The sequence below is a fragment of the Montipora foliosa genome, chromosome 3 (genome assembly GCF_036669935.1).
Source record: "Montipora foliosa isolate CH-2021 chromosome 3, ASM3666993v2, whole genome shotgun sequence".
Classification (NCBI taxonomy): domain Eukaryota; kingdom Metazoa; phylum Cnidaria; class Anthozoa; order Scleractinia; family Acroporidae; genus Montipora; species Montipora foliosa.
In genome coordinates this window covers 24534048-24559047 of record NC_090871.1, presented here as the reverse complement: position 1 = coordinate 24559047, position 25000 = coordinate 24534048, and the positions used below count along the sequence as shown (strand labels likewise).

Here is a 25000-nt window from a genome sequence, read left to right as displayed (position 1 = left end):
CCCAGAAGAAACGCGATTTTTCGTCAATTTACCAACACGATTTACCTACACGATTTGGAAAGTCCTTGCTTGTGGTGTTTTCGATCGTGCGGTGCTCCTCTGGGAACGATATTACGATTGTGATTTACCAATTCGTTTTGGATTGTTTACTAGAATATTCTACAGTAAGATGTCCTTTGGTCTCCTTTTTTCTGACTCTAAAAGAGACAATGCCTTCAAGTTAGCGCCTTGAGTTTTTTGCTTTAGGAAGGATGTTGATGTAAATATTTATACATTAAGCTCTCAATGAAACTTCCAAAGGCTTCTTTAACGACGCTTTGAGGTCTTGGTGATGCAAAAACGAGTGCTAGGATCGATGAAGGGCTAAGAATCCCCAACGCAATCCGGCTCATTCCTTTTCCGGGGCTTAAACGGCGCTCGGGCCGATTTTACTGGCCGCTTTCCTAGATATGTTCACCACGGCAAAACATTCGAGCAAGCGTCACCAAAACTCAGACATTTCTTCGCCTCCAGTGCGCTGCTTTAATCTTAAGCCGCTCTCTTAACTCGGAGAGCAATGTCACCGTCAAACTGTTTTTTAATTTAGTCCTCAAGCTCGTCCACTTTACGTACGCCTTTCTCGTATCGTATCGGTCGATAATAACATTTCGTGTGGCAGTTAGCCCATATAAATCGGCTCGAAGTATCAAAGAGATGTCCAAAACACTTTTACCCAATGTATTTATCTTCTCCTTTGCAACCAAGCATTTTGTCCGTCAAAGAATGCAACATTCGCTACTGCATTCTTTGGCGTTTCACTCATAGTCGGTTCGCTTGTAACAAAGACAAAACGAATTGCGCGAAGATCACCCGACTCTCTGTTCTCTCATGCAACGCGATTGGCCAAAACAAAAAACAAAACAAAAAACAAAAGTAGTTACTTCACAGAAATCGTTTTTGCAGCTCGGTTTCGCAGACGCTATTTTTCGGGGGAGAGACACGACCCCCGGAAATACGTCTGCGTTCGCATGCTATGTTTTAAAGGAAATTACCACAAACTAGATATCAATACAAAGGTTAATAAATGCAGAATTCGAACAAAATATAATCGTTTTATTTATCTGTTTGTGAAGACGAAGGAAGCCGGTAAACAGTAAAATGACCGAGCGCCATTCCGTTGAATTAATCGGGTATCAAACGTGATCGCTGATGAAATGTAACTGCAGAGTGTCAGTGCCAAAGCATCAATCTTTCAAAGTGTGTGAGCACTTTCCCGTATTCCCATTGGTTCTCTTTTTATAGGTCTGTCAAGTTAGACTATTAAAAAATTTCGAAACGTGTTGCGTTCCGAAGCCGCCACAAGGGAAGTATTTGGTTTGAGCAAAAATGCCGACACTCTTTTGTTCCTAATTGTTTATTGAACATTTCAGCCAAATTTCACGGAAATCCGTCAGTTCTACATACCCTATTAATTCATGGTAAGAGGATGCATGCCATCAAAATCGTAGTGCGAGTTTTCGCCTTCAAAAGAAATACAATCATGTCACGCCTTCTCTGAGAATTATGTCAAGAACGCGCTCACACTATGAGCCGCCAGCCACTGATATGATAGGACCCCGGAAGTTCACAGCAAGCAAAATGCGGGTGCTCCGCGGGAGCAAAGTGTTATCCTAGTTAGCTTCCTCACGCCTATTTTCCAGTGGCAACAACTGTGGGGAAAACCAAAGGTAAGAAAATTGCAAAGGCGACGGAAAATGAAACCGAGGAGCGAGATTACGGGGAAGCACTAGTGGCCGACATGAAACCAACCGGGTAGGTTTGGTGTGTTGTTAAGGCAACTAATTACCGGCAGAAAGATAATAACCTCGCTATTTCCACGAAAAGCAATTAATTTAACTGTAAACAATGGGAGACAACTTAGCCCGAGCGAGCTACTTCTCTTAGTACAATCTCAGTGCAATTAACTGAATACTTCTCTACGCTTATCTGACCACGGGCAAAGCACTGTCCTTTTCTTTGACGACACCTACTGAAGACTTCTTTCACAGTATCGCGCTCCCCGAAAACCAACTGTATACCTGATAGCAGAATGTCAAAATCACACACGAAAGGGGAAATCCCTTCACTTGGCACTCGGAAATCACAGACAGGGAACGAAGTCCCGAATCTCAACAACAACAACAACCGATTGTGTGACTTGAGAGCCGCTTATATAAGTATCCAAAGAGGGTCTAGAAGTTTCCAAAAGTATCTATTTACAGCTATTACAATAAACTCTATTCTTAAACTTACGAGGCACAAACTATTTTGAAACTGATGAGTCACAGTTCTAAGAAATTCTTGCAACAACAAAATGCGTGACGTTGACCTTCGTGAACGTTCCACATAATTCCGTTCTTTGTAACAGTGTTCAACTTGGCCTGTGCAATTTTTTTCTACTGCTCCAGGTAAAGATGCAGGGGAAGAGCTGACTGCCTTCTCCACATTTCTTGGGAAATCTACGAAGGTTGATCAAACCACGAACCTTATTGCTGTCCCAAGATTTTTCCTTTTTTTGTTGTTGAAAAGATCAGTTGTTTTATTCTTCTTGGGTCCTGGCTTAGCTTTTGTCGCTATCCAAGGACTTTTCTCTTTTCTTGAAAAAAAAAAAAATCGGCAAAAATAGACCGCGAAGATTTGGAGTAGCCTTAAATTACATATAAAAATATCCACCTTTTCCTTCAAGGCAGCCGTAGAAGTCTCTCGATTTAATTCTGGTTGGAACCAGCTGCAATATAGAAAGCTATCATTATGGAAGGTCCTTTTTAATATTCACCAAATGCTTTTCTTTCTTAGGATAAATCTCCTCACTTAAAACAAACATAGTTTTTGTTCTGAAAAGCCTCTAAACCCTTTCCCTCGTAAGAGCTGCCTTGTCTACTCTGTTTAACCCCATATGATTTTATCCGCAATGGGGAATCGGCCTGAGGTGAAAAAAGGTTAATGTGCCATCAAAATCAGCAAACCTAGTACTCATCTGACCTATGGCAGGAGTGCGTACCATGAGTACTCACAGCTGGTACCTTAACTGTCCAAATGGAGCGTGTTGGCAATTGTACTGAAAATATGTTAAGACATCGGTAATTGCTTGACATTCTCTGTCTTTGTTTTTCTTTTGACGCACGATTTTGGAGTTAATACACTTAAAACTTAAAAATGTGTATATCTATGAAACCGCTTTAAAAACCGCTATAAATTTCCCTGAAAACTCAGCCTCGTCAGGCATGTTCCGCCATCTTGGATTCAAGATACTCTGATACCCAGTGTATGATGCAGCAAGTGTCTTGACTAGTCCACAGACCTCATATAAGGCCTCACATCGGGTGTCTCACGCTCCTCCTTCGTCAAGTATTACTCTAGGAAGTTTTATATAATTTCATTCCTTCTTCGTGTTGATGAGAGATCCTTTCGCCAGTTGGTTGATTCTCACGCTCTCTGGTATTTGCCTTAACATGGCATCATTACCATACACTCCAGTCACGGACATTTTGAACTCTTCTCGTTCCTTCCCATGCTTTTCTACGCAATGTTTCCATAATGCTGATTTCTCGTCTCGATTCTCTAAGGCCCCCGCGTGCTCCGTGCCTCTTGTATAGGCATTTCTGGCTGCCTCAACAATGTGCCTGTTTTCGCATCCCTGGCACTCAATCTCGTACGTCACACTGTGTGCATTACATGGACCTTTCCCAGCTCGTTTACAAACCAGTCAGTCTTCTCTCCCACACCTTCGCTGTTTGAACGGATTGGACTTTTGTAGCACTTCCTTCAGTGTTGTACCTGTCTTCTCTTCCACCTTTATCTTATACCCCTGGTTTCTGATTTCACTCTGGTATTTTTTCCGCAGTTGCGATCCAGGTGTCGCAAGAACGAATATAACCGCTTCGTCTCCACCTCTCTTGTACCAATCATCTCTCTTTCCAGATTTTTCTGCTTCTCTCTCGTCTTTTCTCCACCCTTTTAATCGATGCATTGGTCTCTCTCCTTTCAGTTCAGCCTCTTGTCTTGCTCTGTAAGCCTTGACAGCGGAGTCAACCACTTCATACCTGAACTTCTTGTTGTATCCCGAATACTGCATTCTCAGAACCATCTCCTCGACTTTCCCCACTACATTTGCCCAAGGTAGAAGTGGGCTGCAATTCAATAGCACACGCAATACCGCTTGAGACAGCACTGTCCTCTTCACGCTCGCAAACATGGCGGATCTTGCGTTGATCAATGCTTTAGATGCTATCTCTTTTGTGTAGAATTCATACACTATTACAGACACCATCTGGTTTGACCCTTGGATCTCCCTCTCTCCCTGCTCAACCCAGACCTTTAAGTCTAAGATTGGCAACTTCTTGTCTGGATTAGTCGACCTCAAGCTTTATCGATGGATGGATATCATCTCCAACCTGCCTTATCAGCTCCATAGTCCTTACGTCTGGTGCTGGTCTTTCGTCTTCCACAACCTTAGTGGTGTCCATGATAATTTTTCCTTCCACGTACCTCAGTCCTGGTACAGTTGCTTTTGCAGCAACATTGATGCTATCTACATATCTCTGGTTCATCTTCTGTACTATTCCAACGTCCTTAAGCTTGCATGCAAATTCTCGGTCCCACCAGATCATGAATATTTGCGCCAAGATCCTAGTTAACTTCAGGCCGATCGGTCCGCCTTTTGTTTGTTTTTTTGATCTCGTTACTGAACGTGTATACATGGTTCTTCATGATCACTGACAATGCCACGCGTAGTGTTTCTGTGAGCATTAACCTCTTGGTATGTTCATCGGCTTGCTTTTTAGGTGGATTCCACGGTTTGAAAGGTTTTCCTTTCGTCTCCTCCGCACCACTTGCTGTTATTGTTGGTTTCCTTCCGCGTTTGGATTTCCTAGTGGGACACACATCGGCTATATTCGACCTCTGAAGCACTTCCGGTTCAATGTTGATCGTTGGGTAGAGCCTAACCTCTTCGTAGTCTACTCCCTCTACCTGAATATCACTCTCAAAGAAGACATCGCAAACCTTTTCAATCGTTAAGTCCATGTCCAGGCTTGGATAGAGCGCCTTCACATCCGCCGATCCCACCACTAGATCGTTGTCGACTTGTACACTCTTCGCCTTCTTCATCTCAGCTATCATCTCTTCTGTACTAATACACACGGCACTGTCCTCCTTTGATTTCCACAACTCTGTTAGTATGAGTGCTAACCATGTGTGACAGTCTATTGCTATAGCTCGGTGCTGCACCACATACGGGTCTAACATGGGGGGGGGGGGGGGGGGCCTCTGTATTATCCTGACACGGTTTGTGGTCTTTTCGCAATCCGTACAGGGGAGGAATCGGGCTATCCGTACCTATCATGTTGTTCTTAATCCTTGTTTGCTCATTATTCTCAGCACCAGCACTCAGCATACGAACCCATGATACGGCATGGGCATTGATTACTTGTTGCAGTCTGTTTTACTCCTCCTCAGTAACATCAACATCTCCATCTGTGTGTTTCTCGCAAGCGGACTAGTTATCAACTTGTACAAGGAAAGGTTACGTTTATACAAACGTTGGCCGTGTAGCACTTATATCTTAAACAGAGTTAACTGAATAGAGTGTAATGTGAAGTGCTAGATTTCAATCCCATATGAACCATGTGAGCGTTAGCCCTACAGATGGAAATGGATCCACACAAGGACAGAGAAAAACTCTGACCAGGGTGGGAACCGCTCTAACCCTCTAACCCGAGGGTCGTGGGTTCGGTTCCCACCCTGGTTAGAGTTTTTCTCTGTCCTTGTGTGGGTCCATTTCCATCTGTAGGGCTAACGCTCACATGGTTCATATGGGATTGAAATCTAGCACTTCACATTACACTCTATTCAGTTAACTCTGTTTTAGTTATCAACTTGGTCGACCGAGAAGCGCCCGGATTTGTCTGTTTGCAATATAACTTCCTCTTTAGATTGTAACTTCTCTTTTAGGGACCTCAGTCCCTCTTTTTCTACCTTGTCCAGATTGCTCCACAAGCTGGGAAAGGTCCATGTAATGCACACGGTGTGACGTACGAGATTGAGTGCCAGGGATGCGAAAATAGGTACATTGTTGAGACAGCCAGAAATGCCTATACAAGAGGCACGGAACACGCGGGGGGCTTAGAGAATCGAGACGAGAAATCAGCATTATGGAAACATTGCGTAGAAAAGCATGGGAAGGAACGAGAAGAGTTCAAAATGTCTGTGACTGGAGTGTATGGTAATGATGCCATGTTAAGGCAAATAGCAGAGAGCGTGAGAATCAACCGAGTGGCGAAAGGATCTCTCATCAACACGAAGAAGGAATGAAATTATATAAAACTTCCTAGAGTCAATATTTGACGTAGGAGGAGCGTGAGACACCCTATGTGAGGCCTTACATGAAGTCTGTGGACTAGTCAAGACACTTGGAGCATCATACACTGGGTACCAGAGTATCTTGAATCCAAGATGGCGGAACATGCCTGACGAGGCTGAGTTTTCAGGGAAATTTATAGCGGTTTTTAAAGCGGTTTTATAGATATACACATTTTTAAGTTTTAAGTGTATTAACTCCAAAATCGTGCGTCAAAAGAATAACAAAGACAGAGAATGTCAAGTAATTACCGAAGACTATCTAATTCTTTTATCGCTTCGACAAAAGAACTTTCTGAAGTATGTTAAGACAGGTGAACGAAATGAAGGCATTTACTTTTCGAGGCGACTCGGGGATACTCGGGAAAATCCGAGTGCTCCTTCATACGAGTCGAACCTACGGCCTTCCGATTACTAGTTCGAGGCTCCACTGAGCTATAGAAGACTCATAGGAGCTAGGACATTGAACCATTTTCTTAAATTGACAGTTGACACCGAGGACAACCAACATGAACCCAGAGGGGCCGTCAACTTAACAGTCTGAATAAATTAAATCTAAAAAATAAAATCATTAGACTAGCAATTAATATTGCACATAGACAGATTTCCTGTATTGATTTACATGCAATGAGCTTGACATTACCAGAAATCGGAGTCATTTCGTTCACGGGATACTTCCTGACTGCAGTGTACTCAAAGTTCAACAGAGCATGCACAAAGGTATTAGATTACGTAATAAAAACATGGCGAGATCAGTTCGAAGCGTGTAAATTATATCGCACTGAATAATCTCTCTTCGGCGGATTTTGAACCAGTTTCTACAGGAAAATGAAAATATAAACCCGGGGCAAAACTATATCAAGTGGAGAGACTTGTCAGCAAGCGGAAATCGTCGAATAAGGAGTTAGCTAAGTTGCCATTTATTCGAGTTAAAGGCAATGTCCCGGAATTAAATCATTGGCAAGGCTGATGTAATCAGGGGCAGTTGCTTCAGGATCATTCTTGTCACTGACTTTTCCATGCCATTCTTTCAACAAAAAATACGGAATTTCAACTGAGAGAGGTAGTTTGGTTGCATCGACATCCTTCCGGTTCTTGAATTTTTTGTGAGGGCTACTAATTTGGAGTTTGGCATCCGTTTTCTGCCGTTCGCGATCGCTCAAGAAGTCGGACATTATTTTCTAAATTGACTTTCTTAACAATTTTTTGCAAAAGAATAGCGTTGCAGCTGACACAGCGATGTAGTATATTCGTTCCGGTTTCGCAACCTTTTTGTTTACATTTAAGCGAGTCTGCCAAGTCAATACACAGCGGATTTAATCTTAAAACTGCCTGGTTACATGTGCTTTAACATGGCTTCCAAAACAGTGCAGAAAGAGACAAAATGGTCGGACGTTTTTAGCAATTCCTAATGCAAGAGTCAAGAGTGTAGAGGCCAAATATTTCACTATCAAACCTTTAAATTTGTTTGAAGGTTTTCATCGAGTTACGGAATATTTGCAACCAAGTCTGTGACATAAATTTGTCACGAAGCGATGGAGATCAAGGGAAGATGTCCAGGTGCAAGATTGGTTCTCCAAAATGGAGTTTTCGGTAAGCAATATTTACCGAAATTTGAGAGCACACGGCGGGTCTAATTTGCAGGTCGCAGGTTGCAGGTCGCGGGTTGCAGGTCATTGTTTCACCAATACAGAATGTATCCTAAACATTCTTAAAAGCTAACCTTAGGCCTAATTAGGCCTAAACAAACGTTTTTAGGCCTAAGGTTAGCTTTTATGAAGTTTAGGATACTTTCTGTATTAGTGAAACATTGACCTGCAACCCGCGACCTGCGACCTGCGACCTGCAAATTAGACCCGCCGGAGAGCACATGATCATGAGACATTAAGTGACCGTTTTCGGGTAAATTTTGAATCGCGATTTGTCCGAGCTTATCTTTCATTAAACACCTAAAAAGTTATATTGCGAGAACAACAAAACAGTGTTTGTTCGGTTGAGATCAAGGGAAGCAGGCTAGATATCTTAATATGCATGATATTTGAATTTTTTTATTTTATCTCATACAATCCTTTGCAATCGTGGGCCGCCATTTTTAAAGTTCAGTGCAGAAGAAATTTGATCGATAACCCGAATTTCTGGTAATGGATATGACTAAAAAAACTAAGCCTTTGTTGTAGTTCAAAAGAAGAGTGAAAAGCAAGTTTAGATGTAACATCAAAAATCTTCCCTTAATTTTAATTAAAACTAACACATACAAACTAAAGCCTAATCAGTCTTTCAGAATTAAAATTGATAGAAAGTGTATTAGTCTCAATATGGTGCATTGGCTCTGACAAGTTCTTTGATATGTATGTTTATTGTGCGCCAGTGAGGTGTTGTCAGTGAAAACGCTGGTGCTGTCGTTGCAGTTGACTTTGAAAAAGACTCCTCTAGACTCTTCTTTTCCGATTTTGTCTCTGAGTTTTTTCAGCGGTAAAAAGTGACAAAACAGGAAATGTTCACAAAACTGGCAGCCGTTTAATTTATGATCGAGTTATATCAGAATTAAAATTGAATGCAAGCCAGAAAACACCAATATCTAGGAAGACAGAAAGTACTCTCATGGTAGATGAAGTAAAGCGACCTCTACCACCTTCCTTAGACCAGCAACTTCACCAGCACCCCGTGGTTTCAGGTGATTATCCCCCATCAGTGCCTTACCATTCTCTTAGGTCAGTTGTTCGCCTCTTGAAAAGACTCTGTTGCAAACGATTCAAAACTTGACGAAGCAGTCAACACACACGACACCTCAGCATCAAACACCTTCGAGTTCATGGATTGGCCCTTCATTACCGAAGATAAAATTAATGAAATTATCCAGAGATCCCGCTGAATATGCAGAGTTTTTTAAAGATGACTCACAGCGACTGACCTGCCTGCTTTATCAGTGTGTAAGGAAGCCATTAAGAGTTGTGTCAATCTACCCGTAGGATAGAGGTATGGCGAGGCGTGGAAGGCGTTGTTAAAAAACTTTGGGCAACGACATAGGGTTGCAGGTGCGCATAGGAGATGATTCCGAGAAATCAACCTGAAAAGAGGAGATGCTTCCACTCTGATGGACTTTGCCAGGAAATGGAGAAACGCTTCACAAGTTTTAACAAGTATGGGTCCTGGGTACACAAGTCGATTGAACAATGGAGATACCATCACTATGTTTATGGGAAACTACCGGAAAAAAGCTTGAAGAGAAAGTGGACGCACAAGGCAGGACACATTATCCAATTAAAGGGCCAAGTTGAATTTGCAGACTTCTTGAAGTTTGTACAAACTCAGGGAGAGCGACTCAATAACAGAAGAAGGAACAACCATTTATATAGAGGAAAGAACGAGACCCCACCATTTAGATTTACGGCTATGGCTATTCATGGTGATTGTGGGAGAAAACGTGGTTATACACCGTCGGTAGCCTTAAAATGCCTTGAGAGCTCAGGGGCACAAAATTTGGCAGAGAGGAACTTTCAAAAAGGTCTCGGGATTTTCCCGACAGGTTCAAGGATGCGGCAGAAAACATCATTCACTCATTCACCCGACAGACCTTGAATAGAAAGGGGGACATTGCAATTCAGATGGTGAAGTAAATACCAAAGAACTAATGACTGGTGATCCTACAAGTTCTTCTTCCAAAACAACCACAGCATTTGAGGTGTCAAGCAAAGTACAACTTATGCCTTTCTATAGACAGAGGCACGGATACAACACCGTGTCTGAGAAAATATTATTGATAGTGATCCCGTCGATTACACGATTACTACAGTGAACTACGAGAAGAAGGAAAGAAGGAGTCTGGCCACAGAGTTCAATTAACATCGAAAGCTTCGATAGAGAGAAAAATTTCTTGCTTGACAATGTTTTGACCATTGGAAGCATCTCTATTAGTACCCAAATTTGCCTAGCAACGAGGAGTTGAAGAAGTGGCCACACCTTAACGGCATTAGTTTGCCAGAATAGATGAAAGGAAGTTGACCATTCTTATTGTAAGCGACCGTCCGGATATCATAGACAATATCTTAGAAAGAATGGGCAGCCTTTTGGACGAGTCACCAAGACTTGTTGGAGGACACCAACTGAAACTTTCATTTCGGCAGAAGTTACCAAACCTTCGGATAGTCTTCCAGCAGCCAAGAGTAAATTTGTTTGGCTGAAAAAGAAGATGGAGAAAGATACGATGTCCCATGGGCACCTTGCCGATCGTTTCCTAACGAGGAGGTTAAAACCGCCAAACCGATTTGCATTTGTATCTGCCACGCCATGCAGTTTGGCACCCAGCCTTATGAACCAAGCGTGGTGTTTTACTGCTTGCAAGACCAATGGTAAAATGACCAATTGCTTCAAGGACTAGAAAACAAAATTTCCATGATACGGGTGATCGTACGTTTTAGGGTTCATAGCATAGCTGCAGCATCCGACATCAGAAGAATGTTCCATCAGGTTTTTGTTGCTCCTGAAGACCGTGGTGCACTTTGCTACTTGTGGCGGCCAGATGGAGATCTGAGCAAAGATCCTATGAATCTACCAAATATTGGTGCTCATCTTCGGTGAAACTTCATCGCATAGCATTTGTGGCTCTGCCTTGAGAAAAATCGCTATTGACCACAGACAAGAATTTTTTCCAGAGACAACAGACGCAGTTCAGCGAGATTTTTATGTTGATGACCTCCTCAAGTCATTCCCAACAACCGATCAGGCAGTAAAAACGACAAAACATCTTCAAGAGCAACCTGCAACTGATTGAGAGAGAAATTAGAAGGTCGCATTGAGATAAACAGTGTAACCTTTTTGATGGATTTCACCATAGTATTAAGGTCTGTTTTCAACGAAAACAGAAGACTTGTAACCTTTGTTGCAAACCGTATCGCTGTCATCAGGGGAAGGATCCGAACCGTCATAATGGCGTCACATCAGATCGGAACAGACCCCGCCGAGTGGCGCTCGAAGCTGAGAAACTAGAAATATAGAAACACTCTCCAAGTTTTCTGTGGCAGGATTCTAACGAGTAGCACTTACAGCCTGACGATTTGCGACTTAAACAAATGATGACGAAAGAACATATGATGACTGTCAATGCCTCTTTTGTAGAAGCAGACTTCTGGAATTCGTTATTCAAAAGGTACTCCTCATGGGAGAAATTAAATAGAATTGTGGCCTGGCTTATCGATGCAAGTCATTCCTTTCGACAGCCTCGAGCATTACCAGTGGCAACGTCAGCCGATGTCAGCTTCGGTTCTTCGTAAAAAATGGCATCTTGCACGTAGGAGGAAGACTCGATCGTACAGGGCTATATATGCAGGGCTATACCGAGCTAAACAGAGCACCCTGCGATTACCGTGGCCCCTATGATCCTACCCGCAAATCATCGCATCACAGAAATAATTATTCGCCACTTCCATGTTACTAATTGTCATGTTGGTCCCTTCCAAGTGCTAGCTGAAACGAGACAGCGTTTTTGGATTGTGGAAGGCGTTTCATCAGTCAACCGCGTATTGAAAAGATGTCGTGAATGTAAACGTCGGAACGCCGTAGCCGGAGCTACAGCACCCCTCCTGTGGTCAGGGTATCATTCGACAGCCATCAACTCATGTATCCATTCGCTGCTGTAGGCATCGATTATTTTGGTCCACTATACGTCCGCACAGGGCCGATGACCAGATCTTCAAAAAAGTCAAGTTTCACAAATGCTACGGATGCATTTTCACCTGTTTGAGGTCTTGTGCCGTCCACCTTGAAGTTGCCAACGATCTGTTGACAGATAGCTTCCTTGATGCACTTACACGGTTCTTGGAAGAAGAGGTGCAACAAGATTCCTTTATAGCGACAATGACACGAACTTTAGAGAAGCAGAATCCGAAGTCGTAAAGGCGTTACAGATCTGGGGCCAAGAGAGAATTGAACGTGAATTTCAACCTAAGAGCATCCAGTGGTGTTCCAATCCCCTTGTTGCCACCAGTCACCAAGGAGGGTTACGGGAGCAACTCATTTGTTCTGTCTCTAAAATTCTTTGTGTCTTGATAGGCGAGCATCTTGTTAACGATGAGGTTCTGGCAACTTTCCTCGTAGAAGTGGAGAAGATACTCAACAGCAGTAAAATCACCCGAGTATCAAGTGACCTGGGTGACTTAAACGCCCTAATTCCTTATCATATACTTCTCTTTCAGATCCCTAGCTTGGCTCCTAGAGAAGGCTTAGACAAGTTCCAGTCAAGGTGGAATCACATACATTTGTGAGCGAATGAGTTTTGAAAACGATGGGTTAAAGAATACCTTCTCACTTCGCAAGAGTGTCAAAAGTAATTGAACCAAAGACCAAACTTTAAGGTTGGAGACCTTGTTCTCATGAAGGATGGAAACGTTCCCCGAGGTCAGTGGTCTAAAGCATTGTTCTAAGAAACCTACCCTGACAGAGACGGTGTAATACGTCAAGTTCTTCTGCGAACTGCGAATGCGTCCTACCGCAGGGATATCCCAAAACTTTGTGTGTTGGAGGAAGAATTGTTGAACTCAACAGAAGAGAAAACGCAAGCATGACAGGAACAGCAAAATTAAGGCTGGATATTCAGAGTTTGCATTGGTGTATAGCTATCTGAGTGCTTGAGACTACTTTAGCAGTCGTTGAGGGGTAGGAAATGTGGGAACATTGTTGACATTTCCTGAATAGTACAAAAAGGATCATATAACCCAAATGAGCACATGGTGTTGTGATTTTGTGAAAAAAGTTTACTTTTGGGAGCTATTTATCGTTTAAGCGGATCAAGAAAGAAAAATCTTGTAAGTAGTTATTACTTCTTACTTCCCTAGGAAAGGGTCATTGTCATTTTATCCGTTCTTAATTTTGGTGAATCGCTTTACAATCGATGTTTAGCATATTTTCATTGTGGAGTTTGGAATATTCTAGGATTGACTTGTGAATCCAGTGAATAATTGCAAATGTGGAGATAACATATTCTTGTATCTGCTCGGGAAAAGGGTGCTAACAGTCTCACTCACTATTTAAATTAATATTACATTTTCTTTATTTATTTCGTAAACGTAGCCTAAACTTTAAAGGGAATAATGCAAACATTATGCACCAGGACAATGAGAAATAAAATATTCCTGGATGTGAACAAGCCATAGCCAGGAGGCTTGGACCTCCTACCTTCTCTTTTGGATTGTGCGCGCTTCGAAGCTGACGTTGCTCGAGTTTCTACGTGACTTTCTTTGTTTGTCCTGCAGCACCAGAAACCTCCTGTTTTTGAAGAATCCTGTTTTGGAATTTTTTCATCGGCCCTACGGACGTTTCTTTGTTTTCCGTTTCTTGCTTTGAAACTTTCTAGTGTTTCTTACTCGTTTTTTTGGTCGGCCATCTTGATTTATCTTCACTGTGTTTGACGGTCCGGTGGCCTTTCGAACTTTTCTTATTGTTCTCGATTCCCTTTTTCTTTAATAGCATGCCTTTTCAGGGGAAAGGAGCTTTCCCCTCAACACAGGGGATGTTGATCCACCGAGAGTTGTGGAGGGTTCGTCCGGATCTCACTCACCTTCCATGCTGCATGATGTTATCGTTGACACGCAACGACAGGTCAAGGAAAACAATGCCCTAGTCCATTCTCTTAGGGAAGAGTTGGGACGTGTCAACTAAAAGGCTTGTCCTTGAGCCAGAGTTGTCCAAGTGTTTGCTCTTCTCGTGGTGGGGTGCAGGGATGGCGCAGTGGTGAGAGTACTCGTCTCCCACCAATGTGGCCTAGACTCGGCGTCATATGTGGGTTGAGTTTGTTGGTTCTCTATTCTGCATTGAGAGGTTTCTCTCCGCGTACTCGGGTTTCCCCGGTGTTCAAGGAACACGTTCTAAATCTCCTCCGAACATTTATCTTGATGTGGAACTCTACCTGTGACGGCCTCAAGTGTTCCCACACGGGTTCTCTGAAAAAGTTTCCTACGTTTGTGGTTTACTGCAATTGTCAAAAAAGAAGGACGTTACTGCAAGTTTTCGCAACATGAACGAACAGTTGTTGTCTGCTGAGGGGGAGGCGCGGAACATTACTTCTCTGCCTGCGTCCCACTTTGTTTCCCACTGGCTTAGGGAAACTAACAAAAAAATATGTGGCTCAGATGACACAAAGGTCCTGAAACAGCCCAAGGACTCTCTTCAAGTTCGCCATAAGTGTTTGGTGGGTTCTGAAGTCTTCTCTTTCTCTCGTCACAAAAGTTTTCCGTGTTCATCATACCGTATTTGTAATCGTGTTTGCAAGCCAAGCCCAAGCTCCTCAGGTGCTGGATGCCGACCATGATCTACTGGCCTTAGCTGAAACTGTAATTTCGTCGGAGTTCAAGGCTATTGAATCCTTGGTCAGGCGCTCTCTCAGTATTTTGTCTTATATTGAGCACTTTGATGTTGCTTCCACAAAACTCCTCCAGGAGCTCGTGGAGGAGGTGGGTCAGATGTTACTTGACCTCAAGCTGTCATAGGCTAGGGCAATCTCCCATCTTGCCAATATTGAAGCTAAGCTTTCAGATAAGATGATCTTGGCTAGAAGGGTATCCTTTTTAGATCGCAGAGGACCAGAAACTCAAGATTTACCTGCGTGCCACCTCTGCGATCCACAGCGCGTCGTTAGCAGGTCAGCTTACAGCAGTGGCCTAGGTACAGGCAGAGCGCAAGCATGATCCTGCTTGGTTCAGCCTTGTTCAGGCTAGCCTCTTCCAGCCTGCTCCACCCTGGTAACTCCAGGAAAGCGTCCAAGCCGGCAAGCCCCAGGAGGTCATGCCAAGAAGCCTAGAACACTTCTGGCTGGACAAGGCGGTGGCCTCCCCCTGTCCTGCAATTAAACTTGCTTTAGACCTGCCGCTCCTCACAGCTCGGGGGGAATATTCGGGCTTCTGCTGCTCTAGAAATATTTGTTGTCGTTTTCCTGAAGTCAAGTTTAAATTAGTCTCCTGGAATTCATTCACCCTTTTAAGTGTCTTTCATTGTATTCTCCTTTATTTTGTTGTTGTTTTCCTAATCGATGTCTCCTTTTGGTTGACCCTCATTTAACATATGTTTCACACTTTTATCCTTTTCAGTTAATATCAATATCTAGTACAGATTAATTGGAAAAACTGGAGCGAGTTGAGATATATAATAGTTTGGCCTCGGCAGTTGCATTCAGTACAATATGCGGACTGACAGTTAAGGGATACATATTGCTTCCAAATATTCCCCGAAAACCTTAAAGAATTCTTAGATACGGCTTTGCGCTTTTGTCACAACTCCACATATACAGCGCATTTACATCAATGGGCGCAATGTAAATATGAGGATGCTGTTGACTTAGCATTTTATTCTTGTTAGCTGACGTTTACAGTGAACTGAAACGTCCCGACTTCCTCTGCTATGTTTCCACAAGAATAAAATTATCTTTATCCAACCCTTATGTAAATTGCCCTCACTGCTAAGCCATATCAATTTACTCACGAAGTAAAAACCAAAGTATTCCAAGATAAGACTTGCCTATTAAAAGCTGTCTATAAGGTAGTTCTTAATCATAAATGATTACCAGAAAAAGAAACCAACTTAGTCAAGTCTTAACTGATACATACCTTTCACTCTCCGAACTTTGTCTTTCCACGAAATTACTTGGAATATATCCCTGGGTCCTGACCAATAAAAGTTCAATAGAAGTATGATGTACATATGAACCAAAAAGAACAAAAAAATCGATGATTAGTTGGTAGACAAAATTCTACCATCATACCTATAAAAAAACCTTGAGCGTCGAATAAAAAAATAGCAAATACCCAATAAGACATCTGCAATAACTGAAAAGGCAGCTCACTTCATCCTTAAAACTGACTACTGAAGTGATTAAACTCTCTGTTAAATGCAAACTTAAACGCAGAAATACCGCTAGTTGATCGCAATTAATCGTTTAACTTTTATAAACATACATTCATCCAGTGCCAATTGCATATTTACAACAAAACGGTTAGTGTTAGCCTTTGTGTCATCTTAACTGTTTTGTTTAGTTTAGGGGTAAAGTTAAAAAGACACTGATAGGGAAGAGCATTGACGAACCTTTGTATAAATTTGATGATAACAAAATTGGTGGGTTAGTAGTTGTCGATTATACTAAAGCAGTCGATATGGTTGCTCATGCTCGATAAGTTCAACGCTTATATACGGTGTTTAGGGATCATAGCTGTGGTGTTTCAAGTCCTATCTTTCGAACTGGCGTCAATTGGTGCCATTGCCTGATATGATATATAGCAACTGTTATGGTCTTAGGCCCTTTGTTGTTTGTTGTTGTCATAAACGATTTGCCGCTACCATTTGGACGATACGACAATAACTTCATATACAGAGTGGAGTAATTCAAAACTGCAGGACTCACTGAAGGACGCTTTGTCGGAAGTGGTTAGCCGGATGTTGGCTAATACGTTACATGTACCAATGAATGAAGAGAAGACCATGTTTTGGTTGTTACCGGAGAGCGGCTATGCAGTAAGATTACTCACCAGAAGTTCCTACAGCAGGCACTAAGTTAACCAATGTTTCTACATGTAGTGCAAAATTACTAGGGCTAGAATTTGATCACGTAACATCTTTTTCACAGCACGTAGATAACTTATGCAAAAAAGCTGTCCGAATCGGTTCTAAAAAAGACCACGCAGACGTACGTGATAAGGCAACGTTTTAATGTCCAAGAGTAGCTTAGTTCTATGTCATGATGGCGGACTAGCACAGGAAAAGAAATAAACAAGTTCCAGTCCTTTATTCCACGCATACCATGACATCCCTCCCCTTTGTAAAGAGAACATAGGTGACAATAGGTCCAGAGGATCAAACTCCCCAACGGCAATCAGTTCTTAACTTAACGATAAATAATAATTTAATAGTATTGTTCACAAAGTGAGCAGGTCTTGTACAGTCATCGGAACCCTAGATTACTTTACTAGGTAATATATAGATTTAGCCAAGCCTAAAAGCGAAGCTCCCTGGTTATTTATTCTTACTGCCTGTAGGATTAGTGAAAATAAAAGGTTTTCGAATTGTCTGCGTTGTTGTTTCCGGTTGCTGCTTGATTAATTAACTCATTTTCTTTGCTTTCTTCTATGGAAAAATTCAGTGCCTAAGTAGTGAATTCCAAGGTAAATGTCTCGCGAAAAACCGACATTACATGAATCATGAAGCGATGAGTGCGGTATCGGTTTTTCAAGTGAAATTTACTTTGGAATTCACGATTTTGGCAATGAATTTTTCTTGAATCGCACGAGCTTTAAAAGAAAACAAGCACACCCTCATCGAACGAATTGAAAGGAAAAAAAGCCATATCGAGCCAACTGTCAATAGCCAGCGAATGGGAATCACGCTAAAATTAGAAACCGTCAGGAAACTTTGTCAGTTCAAGGCCAAAGAGGAGTTTTACATTGACATTTCCTGAATAGTACAGAAAGTTGTGAAGGATCATATAACCCGGATGAGCACATGGTGTTGTGATTTCGTGAAAAAGGTTTAGTTTTGGGAGCTATTTATCGTTTAAGCGGATCAAGAAAGAAAAATCTTGTAAGTAGTTATTACTTTCTACTTCCCTAGGAAAGGGTCATTGTCATTTTATCCGTTCTTAATTTTGGTGAATCGCTTTACAATCGATGTTTAGCATATTTTCATTGTGGCGTTTGAAACATTCTAGGACTGACTTTTGAATCCAGTGAATAATTGCAAATGTCGAGATAACATGTTCTTGTATCTGCTCGGGAAAAGGGTGCTAGCAGTCTCACTCACTATTTAAATTAATATTACATTTCCTTTATTTATTTTGTAAACGTAGCCTAAAATTTAAAGGGAATAATGCAAACATTATGCACCAGGACAATGAGAAATAAAATATTCCTGGATGTGAACAAGACATAGCCAGGAGACCTGGACCTCCTACCATCTCTTTTGGATTGTTCGCGCTTCGAAGCTGACGTTGCTCGAGTTTCTACGTGACTTTCTTTGTTTGTCCTGCAGCACCAGAAACCTCCTGTTTTTGAAGAATCCTGTTTTGGAATTTTTTCATCGGCCCTACGGACGTTTCTTTGTTTTCCGTTTCTTGCTTTGAAACTTTCTAGTGTTTCTTACTCGTTTTTTTGGTCGGCCATCTTGATTTATCTTCACTGTGTTTGACGGTCCGGTGGCCTTTCGAACTTTTCTTATTGTTCTCGATTCCCTTTTTCTTTAATAGCATGCCTTTTCAGGGGAAAGGAGCTTTCCCCTCAACACAGGGGATGTTGATCCACCGAGAGTTGTGGAGGGTTCGTCCGGATCTCACTCACCTTCCATGCTGCATGATGTTATCGTTGACACGCAACGACAGGTCAAGGAAAACAATGCCCTAGTCCATTCTCTTAGGGAAGAGTTGGGACGTGTCAATTAAAAGGCTTGTCCTTGAGCCAGAGTTGTCCAAGTGTTTGCTCTTCTCGTGGTGGGGTGCAGGGATGGCGCAGTGGTGAAAGTACTCGTCTCCCACCAATGTGGCATAGACTCGGCGTCATATGTGGGTTGAGTTTGTTGGTTCTCTATTCTGCAACGAGAGGTTTCTCTCCGCGTACTCGGGTTTCCCCGGTGTTCAAGGAACACGTTCTAAATCTCCTCCGAACATTTATCTTGATGTGGAACTCTACCTGTGACGGCCTCAAGTGTTCCCACACGGGTTCTCTGAGAAAGTTTCCTACGTTTGTGGTTTACTGCAATTGTCAAAAAAGAAGGACGTTACTGCAAGTTTTCGCAACATGAACGAACAGTTGTTGTCTGCTGAGGGGGAGGCGCGGAACATTACTTCTCTGCCTGCGTCCCACTTTGTTTCCCATTGGCTTAGGGAAACTAACAAAAAAATATGTGGCTCAGATGACACAAAGGTCCTGAAACAGCCCAAGGACTCTCTTCAAGTTCGCCATAAGTGTTTGGTGGGTTCTGAAGTCTTCTCTTTCTCTCGTCACAAAAGTTTTCCGTGTTCATCATACCGTATTTGTAATCGTGTTTGCAAGCCAAGCCCAAGCTCCTCAGGTGCTGGATGCCGACCATGATATCTACTGGCCTTAGCTGAAACTGTGATTTCGTCGGAGTTCAAGGCTATTGAATCCTTGGTCAGGCGCTCTCTCAGTATTTTGTCTTATATTGAGCACTTTGATGTTGCTTCCACAAAACTCCTCCAGGGGCTCGTAGAGGAGGTGGGTCAGATGTTACTTGACCTCAAGCTGTCATAGGCTAGGGCAATCTCCCATCTTGCCAAGATTGAAGCTAAGCTTTTAGATAATATGATCTTGGCTAGAAGGGTATCCTTTTTAGATCGCAGGGGACCAGAAACTCAAGATTTACCTGCGTGCCACCTCTGCGATCCAAAGCGCGTCGTTAGCAGGTCAGCTTAAAGCAGTGACCTAGGTATAGGCAGAGCGCAAGCATGATCCTGCTTGGTTCAGCCTTGTTCAGGCTAGCCTCTTCCAGCCTGCTCCACCCAGGTAACTCCACGAAAGCGTCCAGGCCGGCAAGCCCCAGGAGGTCATGCCAAGAAGCCTAGAACACTTCTGGCTTGACAGGGCGGTGGCCTCCCCCTTTCCTGCAATTAGACTTGCTTTAGAGCTGCCGCTCCTCACAGCTCGGGGGGAATATTCGGGCTTCTGCTGCTCTAGAAATATTTGTTGTCGTTTTCCTGAAGTCAAGTTTAAATTAGTCTCCTGGAATTCATTCACCCTTTTTAAGTGTCTTTGATTGTATTCTCCTTTATTTCGTTGTTGTTTTTCTAATCGATGTCTCCTTTTGGTTGACCCTCATTTAACATATGTTTCACACTTTTATCCTTTTCAGTTAATATCAATATCTAGTACATATTAAATGGAAAAACTGGAGCGAGTTGAGATATATAATAGTTTGGCCTCGGCAGTTGCATTCAGTACAATATGCGGACTGACAGTTAAGGGATACATATTGCTTCCAAATATTCCCCGAAAACCTTAAAGAATTCTTAGATACGGCTTTGCGCTTTTGTCACAACTCCACATATACAGCGCATTTACATCAATGGGCGCAATGTAAATATGAGGATGCTGTTGACTTAGCATTTTATTCTTGTTAGCTGACGTTTACAGTGAACTGAAACGTTCCGACTTCTTCTGCTATTTTTCCACAAGAATAAAATTATCTTTATCCAACCCTTATGTAAATTGCCCTTACTGCTAAGCCATGTCAATTTACTCACGAAGTAAAAACCAAAGTATTCCAAGATAAGACTTGCCTATTAAAAGCTGTGTATAAGGTAGTTCTTAATCATAAATGATTACCAGAAAAAGAAACCAGCTTAGTCAAGTCTTAACTGATACATACCTTTCACTCTCCGAACTTTGTCTTTCCACGAAATTACTTGGAATATATCCCTGGGTCCTGACCAATAAAAGTTCAATAGAAGTATGATGTACATATGAACCAAAAAGAACAAAAAAATCGATGATTAGTTGACAGACAAAATTCTACCATCATACCTATAAAAGAAACCTTGAGGGTCGAATAAAAAAATAGCAAAAACCCAATAAGACATCTGCAATAACTGAAAAGGCAGCTCACTTCATCCTTAAAACTGACTACTGAAGTGATTAAACTCTCTGTTGAATGCAAACTTAAACGCAGAAATACCACTAGTTGATCGCAATTAATCGTTCAACTTTTATAAACATACATTCACCCAGTGCCAATTGTATATTTACAACAAAACGGTTAGTGTTAGGCTTTGTGTCATCTTAACTGTTTCGTTTAGTTTAGGGGTAAAAATAAAAAGACACTGATAGGGCAGAGCATTGACGAACCTTTGTATAAATTTGATGATAACAAAATTGGTGGGTTAGTAGTTGTCGATTATACTAAAGCAGTCGATATGGTTGCTCATGCTCGATAAGTTCAACGCTTATATACGGTGTTTAGGGATCATAGCTGTGGTGTTTCAAGTCCTATCTTTCGAACTGGCGTCAATTGGTGCCATTGCCTGATATGATATATAGCAACTGTTATGGTCTTAGGCCCTTTGTTGTTTGTTGTTGTCATAAACGATTTGCCGTTTCCATTTGGACGATACGACAATAACTTCATATACAGGGTGGAGTAATTCAAAACTGCAGGACTCACTGAAGGACGCTTTGTCGGAAGTGGTTAGCCGGATGTTGGCTAATACGTTACATGTACCAATGAATGAAGAGAAGACCATGTTTTGGTTGTTACCGGAGAGCGGCTATGCAGTAAGATTACTCACCAGAAGTTCCTACAGCAGGCACTAAGTTAACCAATGTTTCTACATGTAGTGCAAAATTACTAGGGCTAGAATTTGATCACGTAACATCTTTTTCACAGCACGTAGATAACTTATGCAAAAAAGCTGTCCGAATCGGTTCTAAAAAAGACCACGCAGACGTACGTGATAAGGCAACGTTTTAATGTCCAAGAGTAGCTTAGTTCTATGTCATGATGGCGGACTAGCACAGGAAAAGAAATAAACAAGTTCCAGTCCTTTATTCCACGCATACCATGACATCCCTCCCCTTTGTAAAGAGAACATAGGTGACAATAGGTCCAGAGGATCAAACTCCCCAACGGCAATCAGTTCTTAACTTAACGATAAATAATAATTTAATAGTATTGTTCACAAAGTGAGCAGGTCTTGTACAGTCATCGGAACCCTAGATTACTTTACTAGGTAATATATAGATTTAGCCAAGCCTAAAAGCGAAGCTCCCTGGTTATTTATTCTTACTGCCTGTAGGATTAGTGAAAATAAAAGGTTTTCGAATTGTCTGCGTTGTTGTTTCCGGTTGCTGCTTGATTAATTAACTCATTTTCTTTGCTTTCTTCTATGGAAAAATTCAGTGCCTAAGTAGTGAATTCCAAGGTAAATGTCTCGCGAAAAACCGACATTGCATGAATCATGAAGCGATGAGTGCGGTATCGGTTTTTCAAGTGAAATTTACTTTGGAATTCACGATTTTGGCAATGAATTTTTCTTGAATCGCACGAGCTTTAAAAGAAAACAAGCACACCCTCAGCGAACGAATTGAAAGGAAAAAAAGCCATATCGAGCCAACTGTCAATAGCCAGCGAATAGGAATCACGCTAAAATTAGAAACCGTCAGGAAACTTTGTCAGTTCAAGGCCAAAGAGGAGTTTTACTGACGTACTTTATTCCACTTTATCTCTGAAAAGGATATCATTCACATTTTGTTGTATTTCATTGAAATACGCCTTGGCTTGGAACAAGACTCGGCAAAATACGGCAATGCAACCAAGAAAGGACAATGAAACTTCAAACAAGATCCGCTCCAACAGGACCCAGCGATATATTCCAAATAATTTCCCGACCTGTGCAGTGCAAACTTCGTTCTGGCAAATTCGCGCTAAAATTTTTCTGTATGACGTATGGGTTGTGACGCAAGACCCCTCATTGCCTATTCCATTTAAATCTTGACTTGTTCGTTTCAGTTTTGTATTTTTGTCGGTTCTGGCGCAAACCATTTGCTGTAACACTAAACCATTTCAGTTTCTACTGAACCATTTGTCATCACGCTAAGCCATTTGGGATAACGCTAAACCGTTTCACATTACGGTAAGCTGATCAATGTTACGCTAGACCATTGCACTTTACGATTAACCATTTGCAGATAAAATAAGCCATTTCACACTACCATTAACCGTTTGTAACGTCACTGAAGCAGTGTACGGTAAGCTGGACAGTTGGCCGTGTCACTGGATATCATGTTGCAGTACGCTGATCCATTCAAGACTTGAGTATGTCATTTGAACAAGTAAAATTACACCGGTCGTCTTTGGCACTGACCAATTCTGTGTAGGCTGCGATGATTGCATGAGGTGACTGATCTATTTCATTATACACTTGACCACTCGTTTTTTCGCTGAATCAGTTCACCAAGTGTCTCTACACAGTTTCTGAACTGCATAAACCATTTAATGTTTGGCTATCTCATTCCTCCAAAGGTGACTTGTCCATTTGTGTTTTAAATAACCCGTTTCAAATTCTGATAAACCATTCTACTAAAGACAGTTACAGTAATCCGGTTTATTCTTAACGGTTTACAAGGCTTGTATTTTTGGCGGTGACGGCTGCCCATACCCAAGGATGTTTGCTGATGATATTAAAATAACCTTTTCTCTCAGCACACGGGCTGATCTGCAGAATGGTTTAAATTCAGAGTTAAGAAGTCTTAATCGATCCAACAAACTGAGTTTGAAAGTTGCGATAACCGAATTTATGGTTCCAGGGCATTTCTCCAGGATGAAGTCCACCCTCTGTGGAAAAATATCTTGACTAGCACAGAGTCCGAAGGGAAGGCAAGTGAACCTGAACATGCCGAATGGGCTATTAAAGGTAGTTAGGTAGGAAAACTACTCATTGAGAACTACAGACTAATAACGGTGACGGGTATCCAACTGGGTTTCCTTTGAACCTGTGAGTGATCTCTTCAAGGGTTGGTGTATGATGATGCGTTCTCTTGACAGCGAGATTATGATCCTTGGGGTCGAGACAAATACGCCAGCGCCCATTTGACTTTTTGGAGTAGGCCACCCTTGAAGCCCAGTCAGTGGATTCAGTCACTGATTTAATAACTCCCAGATTGACCACCTCATTGAGTTTCTTCTTACATCAACCTTAAAATGTTGTTACGTGCTGGAATAACCAAGAGATGTCCGCGAACAAGGCATAAGTGAAAAAGACCTCCCGAGTACAATATAAGTCACTCAACAAAAGTGTGACAACGAGAAGTTACCCTTTTTACTATTATTTAATTATACACTGTTACAATTACGTCCGTTAACGATTAAATTAAGCAGTTCCTAAAACAGGCTTACTGTCTTTTATGGCCATACAGGTAATCTTGATTAACTTTGCACTCCAAGTTCCACCGACTGTAGACGACAATGGTTGGCTTTCTTGATTCACTGGATTCTTTCCACTCACTGGATTTCCTGAGCACACAAATTCTTACGGTGGACTTCAAAAGGAACTCTGTATTCTTTGTCTTCTTCCATTCTCGGCTATCGTCTCTTTCATCTCTCTGGATATAGCAGGGTCAAAGGTTATAGACCCACTATGGTTATCACAGTTGATTAAAGCTTCCTCTCAGTATCGCAACCATAGCATAAGTTCAATCACAGCCGGCCAGGAGGGTAAGCCCTCTGGCAAATAAGGAGAAAGTCTCTTGTATCACTTACAAGCATCTAGAATGTTCTGTTTAGAAAAGTCTGGAACTGCATGACAGATAAACTAGAGTAATTCTGATCCTCATAACAATTTGTATTGAGTAGTTCGAGTAGCATGAATTACAGGTGGTATATTAGGGACAGTGACGATGTGGTATTCCCTTTAAAACCTGCCAATTACTTCAAAACGATCTGGGTATAATGGTTGAAGGTCAGCTTTACTCTTCTCTTGATTTCTGGAAAAGATTTCTTGCTAGAACCTATGCGTATTGCACAATGCAACTCCAACAGGTGGAGCTGGCAAGAAGTGGGTAACTCACATGGTGGCAGGGCCTGTAACATTAGCAACTCGAAGGTTGCGTCCGTTTTTCTATCACCGTAAGACCACTCAATGGAGCAC

At 42.0% G+C, this 25000-nt stretch overlaps 1 protein-coding gene across 2 annotated transcripts in view; it reads right to left on the bottom strand.

The window, feature by feature from the left end:
• Positions 1-25000, bottom strand: part of LOC137997128 (tyrosine-protein kinase TXK-like) — a 144089-nt gene that overhangs the window by 69057 nt on the left and 50032 nt on the right. For both annotated transcript variants that reach the window (XM_068842914.1, XM_068842915.1), the window contains exons 7-9: positions 20728-20784; positions 15969-16025; positions 2692-2746 (exon numbers count right to left, since the gene is read on the bottom strand). In XM_068842914.1, the coding sequence (XP_068699015.1) occupies positions 2692-2746; positions 15969-16025; positions 20728-20784 (169 nt within the window). The remainder of the gene's footprint in view (positions 1-2691; positions 2747-15968; positions 16026-20727; positions 20785-25000) is intronic.